At 35.7% G+C, this 12,132-nt stretch overlaps 1 protein-coding gene across 3 annotated transcripts in view; it reads left to right on the forward strand.

Annotated features, from left to right (window-relative positions):
* Positions 1-12,132, forward strand: part of SPAG16 (sperm associated antigen 16) — a 1,147,205-nt gene that overhangs the window by 730,793 nt on the left and 404,280 nt on the right. For all 3 annotated transcript variants that reach the window (XM_004092023.2, XM_003254035.3, XM_003254036.3), the window contains one exon: positions 8,931-9,057. In XM_004092023.2, coding sequence (XP_004092071.1) covers positions 8,931-9,057 — 127 coding nt within the window. The remainder of the gene's footprint in view (positions 1-8,930; positions 9,058-12,132) is intronic.

Below are 12,132 nucleotides of genomic sequence, written 5' to 3' on the forward strand. Positions count from 1 at the left end.
TGGCTCTGTTCCATCCGGCTCACCGGCAGCCAGAGTTTAAGGTTATCTCTCTTGTTCCCTGAACATTGCTGTAACCCTGTTCTTTTTTCAAGGTGCCCAGATTTCATATTGTTCAAACACACATGCTCTACAAACAATTTGTGCAATTAACGCAATCATCACAGGGTCCTGAGGCGACATACATCCTCCTGAGCTTAGGAAGATGATGGGATTAAGAGATTAAAGACAGGCATAGGAAATCACAAGGGTATTGATTGAGGAAGTGATAAGTGTCCATGAAATCTTCACAATTTATATTCAGAGATTGCAGTAAAGACAGGCATAAGAAATTATAAAAGTATTAATTTGGGGAACTAATAAATGTCCATGAAATCTTCACAATTTATGTTTTTCTGCCATGGCGTCAGCTGGTCCCTCCGTTCCGGGTTCCTGACTTTCCGCAACAAGACTCCATGGCAGATTTTATTTAGATCTCACCTCTCCACCAAATATCCAACTGAATTTCATGGCTGCAAAAAAAGGAACTATCATATGATGAATTCTTTTATATTATTTTTGGCAATATAAAGGAAATAAATGTTTTCATTATAAAAATATTCTTGACTTTTGAAGTCAAAATTTGGGTGTCACTTGAGGACTTTGCCTGGCTAAGATGCAAAATTCTTGTGAATTTTAAAAATAGCTTATATATAAACCTTTACAGAAAACTAGGAGGTGAGGAAAATCCCTCATAAACTTGGATGTTATGAATTGCAGTCTAGGGATTTAAATAGGTTTCACTTATGTTCATGATGGATTGTTAGATTAGGTATTTCACGAAGAATTTTATTTCAGATAAACTCATGATAGATTTTATCGTTTTATTTTGGTTCAATTATGTAAATACTATTTAAAATCCAGCTCTTACTCAGGGTTAATATGGTAATGAATTCTATTATTCCCTTTCAAAACAAGGATAGATATTTTTTACTCTTTTTTTCATGTTCACTTAAAAAATATCTTGCTACTGTCTTTATATCAATGTTTCATAATTCTATTAGCCTCATTTTGTTGACCTGCATATTCCTACAAGCCTGCATTTTAAGTTACAATTTTGTATTCAATATTAGTAATATTAAAACAAACATATCAAAGGAAATAAAAACCCTAAAATTTAATGTTTCACAAAAGAACTCTATGTGTTAAAACAGTGTCCTTTTAGAGTTAGCATATGTATGGGAAATGCATTTTAAATAAAAATGTATCTGACCTGGAAGAGTAGGCAAATCTGCTTTACAGCAAGTTGAAAGTTTAGAGAAATATTTATCATTCAGTGACCAAAATAACAAATTAAGGCAGCAAGGAAAGAGAAAAGAGAGGAGATGAAAGGAAATAAAGGAAAACCAAGAGGTCAGTTAAGAAAGAGCTATTGCTTGTGAACTTCTTCCTAAAAAATGATAGGAAAAAAAAAAGATAAGAAACAGAAAATTGCATGAGACTTCAGTGTTTATGTTTTGATGGAAATGTCAAATCATTTTCATTTTTTGCAATGTTGTCATGCACCATCACTTTAGTCCATTTTCACCTTCCAAGGAAATTCTGAATGGGCCTTCCTTCTCTGGCAGCTAATTAATCTTTCACAAGCCTGCTCTTGCAGCCTGACTGCCAGGGATGCCCCACACCTTAAGCCAGTGACTCATGAGCAGATTTCTTATCCTCTTGAGCAGTACTTTCTTCCCTTGAGCTATGAGAAGACCTAGTTTTTCTATTTTGTTTGGGAAACTATGTGAGCTGTAATATATCATTGAAGAATTGCTCCTTCCCCCCCCCACCACCATAACTGAATATAAAGTGCTCCTGAATCATTTAATTGGGTGATAATGACAACAAAGTCTGAATATAAATTATGAATGTGTACAGTATTTTACCAATAGTGTATATGATATAGATGTAAGGACACATGTTACTAGATTATAAATTCTCTGTGTATATACATTTGTTAGATTATCATTGTAATAACACAAATATACTTATATTTATAATAATGTCGCATTTGCCTAAAAATACTAATAAAACTGCAAATAAAAATAATTTTTAGTCTAATTAATGGAAGATTTGGTATATGAATTTTTTTTAAAGTTAGAGCATAATTCTTTACAGACTGAAATACCTCAGTTAAAACAAAACAATATGGCCAGGAATGGTGGCTCATGCCTGGCAATCCCAGCACTTTGGGAGGCCAAAGCTGGAGGATTTCTTGAGGCCACAAGTTTGAGACCAGCTTGGACAATATAGCAAGCCTGTATCTCTACAAAAAAAAAAAAAAAAAAAAAAAAGTGTGAAATTAAAAAGTTTGGTATACATTCTTTTTGTATGCAAATGTTTCCATCTGTTGTCATTTCAATTTAATCTGAATAACTTCTTTTCAGCCTTTCTTGTAGAAAACGTCTGCTGTCAATGACTTTATCAGCTTTTATTTATCTAAAAAATGTTTTATTCTCGTTATTGAAGGAATTCTTGGCTGAATATTGAATTTTCAGCCCTCAGAAAAGTGATTCTACCTCCATTACTTCTGTTAAAATGTCAGTTGCTGTTTGTATAATTGCTCTCTGCACATTATGTTTATCTGTGGCTGCTTTAGAGATTTTGTTTCATGTTTTGCTTTTGACAGTTTGACTATTATATTCTTAGGTGCATTCTTTCTGTTGTTAATCATGTTTGGATTTTGCTGAGCTTTTTCAATCTTGATATGAATATTGATAGGAATGCTGACATGAAAAATATCAATGTTGATAGTTTGCATTAAATTGCGGAACATCGTAGCCATTATTTATGCAAAAATATTTCTACCTCATATCCCTCCCTCCTTCTCTTCACCCCTCTCTGATAACACAGTTATACTCGTGTTAGACCTTGTAATATTTTTCTACTGACTATTGAGACTGTAATCCATGGTTTTTCAATATTTTTTCTGTTCTTCAAATCAGATAATTTCTATTAATCTCTTTTCATTCTCACTACTCTTTTATCCTTCAGTATGCAATCTGATATTTTGCTCACCCAGCTAACATTTTAATTTCACATATACTTATCCATTCTTACATAGACCTCTTTTTTTATAGTTTGCATTTGCCTTCTGAGATTCTCTATCTGTGCACCCATTATAACTATATGTTTCTTTAAATCTTTGAACATAATAATAATAAATCCTTTGTAGTCTTGGTCTTTGATTTCCAGTGTTTGATTCAGAGTCTGTTCTGTTCTATGTATTTTTTATCTTCTTGTGTATGGCTTACATTTTTCCGTCTTCATATATGTACATATGTAGCATTTAAAAAAAATTACATGCTGGGGCTGTGTGTAGTGGCTCACGCCTGTAATCCCAGCACTTTGGGAGGCCAAAGTGGGCGGATTACTTGAGGTCAGGGGTTCGACACCAGCCTGGCCAACATGGTGAAACCCTGTCTCCACCAAAAATACAAAAATCAGCCTGGTGTGCTGGCACAGGACTGTAGCCCCAGCTACTCCAGAGGCTGAGGTAGGAGAATTGCTTGAGCCCGGGAGACAGAGGTTGCAGTGAGCCGAGATCATGCCACTGCACTCCAGCCTGGGCAGCAGAGCAAGACTCCATTTCAAAAAAAAAAAAAAAATACATGCTGGATGTTGTTAATGACTAATTTGGAGAAATCTAAATTAGGTTTTCTCCTAGAAAAGGTATTGAATTCTGTTGTAATGAGCAGTTTAATTATGGGAAGATCATTTTTGCCCTTTCAGGCGTGGTTTTATTCATTGGTAATGGAACTCTACTTTTGTTTTGAACTTAGTTTATGAACCTTACCCGTACTCCTACAGCGGAGCCTTTCTTGAATCTCCAAGTGAGAGTCTGAGGTATGCAGTAAATTATCTCCACTTCACCCAGGATTAAACTCCAGAGTATTCTTTCTAGCAGTAGCTAATCTCTGGCATCATTGTTCAGCTCTCAACCATAGAGCAGGAAATCTCTGCTAGACCTTGTGGAATCTTACTCTATGAAAATACCATCTAGACGTTTGCCCAAAATTCATGGTGAATCCTCACACAAACTACTGCCATTCCCAGCTCAGCTCCCTTTTGTCAGCTACTCTACACTCCAAATTTTAAGCAACTCAGAAGCCCTGACTTTTCTCACTGCCTCTCAACTCGGTGAAACTTCAGTTCTACTGGACTCTATTTCTGTATTTGGTAGTAAAAAGTGCATCGAAGCAGAAAGTCATGGAGGTTACAGAGCTCATTTTGAGTTTTTCCTTCTCTTAAGGATTATATTCCTGTGCTATGTTTAGTTCGATGCCAGTAAAAATTTACTTTAGATAATGTGTGTAATTTTACAGTTGCTTATTATAGGAGAAGTACAGAAACTGGTTACTTTATCACAGTTGGAAGCGTAAATCCTAACAAGCGATTTTTGTTGTTAGATAAAAGAGATAAAGCATATTGCCATAGGTGAGGCAGAATGAGGGTCGTGAGGGTGGCAGGCTCATTGGGAGTTAAAATAGAGCCTGTGATGCTAGGGGCATTGCAACAGACTACATCTATACTTGAAAGTAAAGTAAAAAAAAATGGAGACGAGAGAAACGTCAGGGATTGGGTCAATAGCACATGCGGTGAAAAGATTTTGTGGGAGACAAATCTGAATAGAAGTCAGTGCCTTTCTCTCCTTTTGCCAATTAATTCTCCCACCTTTTGCCATTAATCTTTAGAAAACAGCCATCCCCCAACAGCTGTCCTTATAAGTCATAATAAAAAGAAACCAACCAGATTTTATAAAGAATTGCAAAAATTGAAGAGCAAATGAATAAAACTCCAAATTTCAGTGAAGAACATGAAGTGCATAAAGGAATCACCTGAGTAAAGATATGAAATCAATAATTCAGACAAAAGTACTCTATTTACAAAGAAATTACTGAAATGCTATATTTTAAATTGTTTTTATATAATAAAATGCCAAAAGAGTTAAAATATTTTATTATGATTTATAAGATAATAGATGCAAATAAAAAGCAGACTGAAAAAGATCAGGAAATAAGTGAACTAGAAAACAGAAATAAAAGCTATTGGTTGCCCTTCCCCTACTCAACACATGAATAGAATAAACATAATTGCGAGTTACAAAGAACAGATATTAAAAATGAAAAAACAGGATTGTAGAGAAAATATTAAATGTAAAGGCAAATTAGACAAAAAAGAACATAGTGTTTCTAAACAAAACAAGTGGACTAAATTGAGGAGAAAGAAAAAGCCACAGGGGAAGAAACTTTCCTGGAATAATAAAAGTCTAGGAATAATAGCTGGACCTTTCCATTAGGGTATGCTGTGCTAAAATTTCTGAACTTCAGTATTTGGGAAAGAAACTGTAAGGGCTCTTGTGCATAAACAGCAAACAAGCCCTGAAGAAGGTTGGGTGGGAATGATTGGAGAGATTAGACTGACCTCAGACTTTGCAGTACTGTAACAGTGAACTATTTCTCCACAAACATTTGAGGAGGTCAGGTGACCCAAGAAACTATAACCAGCGAAAACTGCTCTTGAAGTACTGAATAATCATTAAACTGTTTAAAAGTATGGATGCAGAGGATTAATTTAAACATACATTAAACACTAGGAAGACAGGGAAAGGAGGGACACTGAGTTTGAGCTTTGTGATTACAGATCAAAATATGTGATGATTTTTGATATTCTAAATTTAACAGTAAGATTTTTTTAAATTTCAGAGGTGAGTAAAAGGAAAGTAGGAGGAACATAAATAAGTTATTTTCCTTTTTCACTATACTTTTTATAAATGAAATGTTATTAAAATAATATACTTTAATATTTTTCTTAATGTTATCTTTTAGATAGTGATAGATCTTGGAGTAAGAAAGCATCTACTTGACTTTCAACAATGCCTTTAGTTATACTTATTTTATTGTTAAATTTCATATAATTTAATTTAACAATTTACCATTTTAATATAATAGGAATAAAATTCTTAATTTTTATCTCTCTCTTTTTCTCTCCCACCTCACCTCTCTGTCTCTCCATATAGCTATAACTACAGTAATTATATTAATATTTAAAGATGATTATTTCAAGATAGTGGGCTTTGGAATAGAAACTTAAAAAATGTTCATACTTACATTTTTAGATTCATTAAAAATAGCAGATAAAATCTGTACATAAAACAGTAATTTTTTAAAAGAAAATAACTTATTCTGTAAGTTTTGGCACTGCCCTCAAAAAAGATTAAATGTCATAAGTAAAACCCAAGTATACTTGTAAATATTCTAATATATTGATATACTTCTTGGGTCAGCAAACTTTTTTTCAGAGGGCTATGAATTAAATATTTTTGATTTGTGGACCATATTATCTCTGTTGTGGCTATGCAACTCTGTTACTGTAGTGGGAAAGCAGCAATAGACAATATGTAAACAGATTGGCATATTCCAATAAAACTTTATTTATAAAAATAAGCAGTCAGTTCAGGGTCATGGTTTGTTGACCCCTGGTATACCCATCATCAACTTTAGTGATTAAAATATTATCAGCCTATCTGTGAAATATTGAGGTAAGGAAACAAATACAAAATATTCCTGATGTATTGATTTTATATTCTTGCTCCAAATACTTATTACTGTAATACTTAGCTTTGATGATAAAGGGGAAGTGTTGCTAAATAATTTACATACATATTCATATACATGCAAATTTTAATATCTTTTGATGTCTCAAAAATGCTGACATTTAAGAAAGGAAGGGCATATTTTGCTTCTTACAGTTCATATGCGCTGTACTCAAGCTGACTTCTTCCTTCCCATTTTACATTTCTAACTTTGATCACAGAATGTAGGAGCTGGACAGGATCACCGAGTGCATCAAGTAAATAATTTCATTCACACAAGAAGAAAATTTATGGCCACTAAAATTAAACAGTTTCTCTACGGTTACCATGCTAGTTCTTGCCAAATTCAGGACTGGAATTCAGTCTCCTGGCTCCCATTGCAGAGTTTTGCCCACTACACTATATTATTGTACATGGCTTGGTTCAAGCCACAGAGGAACTAATCAAAGATTAACTATCTGATTTATACATATATATATATACTTATATATATACTTATATATATTTATACTTATATATATACTTATATATATATTTATACATATATATACTTATATATATTTATACTTATATATACTTATATATGTTTATACATATATATACTTATATATATATATACACATATATATGTGTGTGTGTATATATATATGTTTTTGCTTTTTTGAGAGGGCATCTCACTCTGTCACCCAGGCTGGAGTGCAGTGGTGCGATCTCTGCTCACTGCAACCTCTGCCTCCCAGATTCAAGCAATTCTCCTGCTTCAGCCTCCCGAGTAGCTGGGATTACCAGTAGTTGGGATTGCCACCATGTCAGGCTAATTTTTGTATTTTTAGTAGAGATGTGGTTTCACCATGTTGGCCAGGCTGGTCTCGAACACCTGACTTCAGGTGATCTCCTGCCTCGGCCTCCCAAAGTGGTTGGATTACTGACTTGAGCCACAACACCCAGGCCAACTGACTGATTATTATATTAGGAATGCATTTATATTGACTCCTCTGTTTTGAGTACTTATTAGTTATCCTGACTCTATTTGTTCTCTGTTTTAAAAATAGGTTTATAAATAAAGTTATTTAAGAGCAATCAGTCATTACACATAAGGAGTGATATTGCTCTATGTATACTCCGTTTCATTGAGAAACAGCCTTTTCGTAAAATGGCAAAAAAAAAACAAACACAAACAAACAAACAAAAAACACACACAGCTGCAATTGTCCCTTTCTTCTGGGTCATTTCTAATAGTTTAGATCAGTGGTTCTCAAACTTTAACATGTATCAGAATCACTTGAAGAGCTTGCTAAAACACAGATTGTTGGGGCCTCCTCCAGAGTTTCTGATTCAATAGGTTTGGGATGAGGCCTGAGAATTTGTGTTTCAGACATGTTTCCAAGTGACAGTGATACTGCTAGTCTGGGTAAAAACTTTAAAAACCACTGGTTTAAATTCTCAGCGCTAAAGGCATATTATAATTACCAGGGGAGGTATTAATCCACTAATTAATTCCCAGCCTCCGTCATCAATTGGCATAGAATGTCTGGGGCTTGAGACTGGGTATGAGTATTTTGTCATTTTTTTTGGTTTAAGTAATTGGTTCATTAATAATTGTACATATGGGGTACAATTTGATGTTTCAATACGTATCTGTGGTGTGGAGAGATCCAATCAGGGTAGTGACTGTATCCATCGCTTCATGCATTTACCATTTCTTTGTGGCGAGAACTTTCAAAAGCCTTTCTTCTAGCTGTTTTGTAATATACAATATTTTAATGTTAACCATAGTAACACTACTGTGCGACAGGAACCAAAATTTATTCCTCCTATCTAATTGTAACTTTATACCCACTGACCAATCTCTCCCTATTCTCCCCTCCCTTTACCCTGCCCCAGTCTCTGGTAGCCACTGAAGTGCCTCAGGTGATTCCAATATATAACCAATTCCGAGAAGCAATTAAGAAAAGTAATGACTGAAAAAGTTTATTTTGTCTTATGAATTAGTGCAATTTTTTTAACATATTCCTCTATTTGGGGATAATTTTTATACTGTCATTTCATGGTAAAGAATAAATGAGATGGTATAAAGATGACTTTACAAAGTGATTCCATAAATTGAAGGTAATTTAAGTGTAGTTTTATGCTACTAATCCTATAAAGGGCTGAGAATATAAGGTAGCTATAGAATTTTACTTTTAAAATGTTATTGTAAAATTTTTGCCATTAATAAAATTATTTCATGTCTCAGTTCCTTAAATTATTTTATTAGCATTGTATAGACAGCATAGATACTAACACCTAAAATTCTTAATTTCTCTCTTTATAGTGAAAGATGCAGATGTACTTTGTATGGACATACAGATTCTGTGAACAGCATTGAGTTTTTTCCTTTCTCCAATATTCTTCTCACAAGTTCTGCAGACAAGACCCTGTCTATATGGGATGCAAGAACAGTAAGCAAATCATCCACTTTTTTTCCCAGCTTTTGATAAGTCTGATTACTCTCGGTCATTCTTTGGGTATGGAATATGACTTAAAAAGTGATTGTGCAAGGGCATTCGGGGCAAAAGAACAGTAAAAAGTTCATAATTACAAGATCCTTTCTATGCACTTGTATCCATTCTGCCTCCCAAATGTGATCAGGTAAAAATAATATGATTATCTCATTAAATATTATTTCAATAATTCTTTATTGAGACAGAAGCTCTGCTGGTTCGCAGGATACAAAAGGGAAATATACACTGTGCCCCTCCTTAAGGATCTTTTAGCTAGGTAAAGGAAGAGAAACGAGAGATTATTTTGATGAAATGAGACATGCGTTAATAAAATGGAAGACTATCTAAGTACAGGGGGAAAGCGAGGAGGAGAATTCATATCTGCTGGAAGAGTGTGGATGGCTTTCAAAGGAGCCTAGGCTTGAGCTAAGATCTGGAGGGTAAGTAGGATGTATAGGTCATCTGGAGAGGGGTAGATTCTAGGAGAGGGTAATACATGCTCAAAGCCATAGAGATATGAGACTGCAATGGCATGTTCTGCGAGTAATGATATAAATGGATAGAGCTTAAGGAAAAAGAGGCATGATAGGCAAGAATGTACAGAGACAAAACAAGATCATGACATATTTGATTAAAGTCTTAAACTATTTCTGGAGAGAATTAAAGAGCATTAAGCAAACAGGGTGACATAATCAGATTTACCTTGTCAACTGAAGAATGACAAGGTTCATAAATTTGGAAAATAAATTCCTCATAAGGGGTTACAGTCTGCGGGGTGGCCATTTGGACAAGCTGGAAAGCATACCCTCCAGCCAGAAGCCAGAAACAGATACTTCAAGAGAGGAGCAAAGGGAACAGGAATTTATGCTGAGTTGGGTATGTGAATATTTCATAAGCCTGAGGAGGAATCATGATTATTTATGAAAGATGAATCATGTACATGCACAGTATACATTCATGCCCCTTCATGGGTCCCATGTACCAAAAATGGCAGTTTTAGCATGATCCAAGGCTGGAGTTTTCAGCTGCCTGGCATCAGAAGGTGAAGTGGAGGCCATGAAAACCCTTACTGCATGTGTTCCATGAAGTGGCCAGAACCACTTCATGATCAGTGGTCTCTTATAAGGCTAAAAGAGGAAGGGCAGTATCAGGTGGCTTGTTGATACCAGCATTGAGGTCTTTTGAAAGGGCTGGTTTCGGCTGGGTGCAGTGGCTCATCCCTGTAATCCCACAACTTTGGGAGGCCGAGACAGGTGGATCACTTGAGGTCAGGAGTTCCAGACCAGCCTGACCAACATGGTGAAACCCCATCTCTACTAAAAATACAAGATTGACCGGGTGTGGTGGTGCATGCCTGTAATCCCAGCTACCTGGGAGGCTGAGGCAGGAGAATCGCTTATATCCAGGAGGCGGAGGTTGCAGTGAGCCTAAATCACGCCGTTGCGCTCTAGCCTGGGCAACAAGGGCAAAACTCCATCTCAGAAAAAAAAAAAATCAAAGAAAGAAAGGGCTGGTTTCTGTTTAGCCCTTAGGGAAGCAAGGCTAATGATCATTATGGAGGGAGGGAGTATGAGGAGGCTGGTCTGAACACCATCCTGTCCTGGCTGAGAGCTCAGTTTTCAAGGTTACTCTGGGGTCCTGTTGGCTAAGAGATGCTCCATTCAGTTGGCTGGGGAAGGGCCTTAGAATTTTACTTTTATTTCTCCCCTTTTTAGAAGATGATTTTGATAAGGAAGTAAGAGAGTCAGTCTTGTGAGGAATCTAATACAGCAGGCTATGAGTGGATGAGAATTTGAGCTAGGAAACAGTGTAGATGAAAAGGAGAGAATACATTAAACATAGGAAGTTTATCCAAATTTGGAGAGTGACTGGAGGTGAAGATTATGTGGGGAGGAGGAGGAGTTTAGGGTAAGCAACTTTTCCAATTTGTCTAGGGATGAGGGTTTTCCTGAGTCATGAGATTTTCACAGCTAAAATTGGACAGACCTGGATTACTGGTAGGTTCAAGAGTGAATTTGATTTTAAGAAAAGTGTATTAGTCTGTTCTCACTCTGCTGACAAAGACATACCCAAGGCTGGGTAATTTATAAAAGAAGAGGTTTAATGAACACACAGTTCCTTATACCTGTGGAGGCCTCACAGCATGGTGAAAAGTGAATGAGGAAGCAAAGTCACGTCTTACATGGCAGCAGGCAAGAGAGCATGTGCAGGGGAACTCACCTTTATAAAACCATCAGAGCTCGTGAGACTTATTCACTATCACAAGAACAGCATGGGAAAAACTCACCCCTGATTCAGTTACCTCCCACCGGGTCCCTCCCGTGACATGTGGGGATTATTACAATTCAGGGTGAGATTTGGGTGGGGAACACAATGCTGAGCCATATCACAAAGTAAACAAAATGTAGGGACTACACTTTCAAACAGTTTGGCTGTGAAGATGAATAGGAGAAAAGATTGTAGCTCTAAGATCAAATAAAGGATCCTCCTTTGTTCAGATAGGAGACAGCATGTTTATTTGCTTATGGGTAAGATCAGGGGAGATGAACTGAAAATGTAGGAAAGAGAAGAGATAACACAGAGTTTATTGAGCACAGATTTTCATAACTTGAAGAATGCCAATATGTGTAAAACAAGCTCATATTTTTAGCAATATAAAGATTACAAAAAAAAATACATGATCTGTAAAAAAAAAAATTCATAATTCTTCTGTCAATAAAAAGAAATGTAATTTCCCATTTATTCCATAACAAAACGTGATATAAAAAAAAATGTAATGACATGAATGGTTAGAGGATCAATTCAGTATGTGAAGCCCTGTTTAGACCTCTGAGGCCAATTTATTTAGGATATATGAAGAACAAAATATGCTCAGCACCACACATTATAGAAAAAACTAAGGTAGAGCTACCCATGTCTTGGTCACCAACTTCACATGTTGCAGAGATTTAAACTTCTGAGGAAGCAGAAGTCAAGGGGGCATTGTGCAAAGAGTACATCAGCCATGACTTAAAAATAAAATCAGGATGATTT

This window comes from Nomascus leucogenys, chromosome 22a (assembly GCF_006542625.1).
Source record: "Nomascus leucogenys isolate Asia chromosome 22a, Asia_NLE_v1, whole genome shotgun sequence".
Lineage (NCBI taxonomy): Eukaryota > Metazoa > Chordata > Mammalia > Primates > Hylobatidae > Nomascus > Nomascus leucogenys.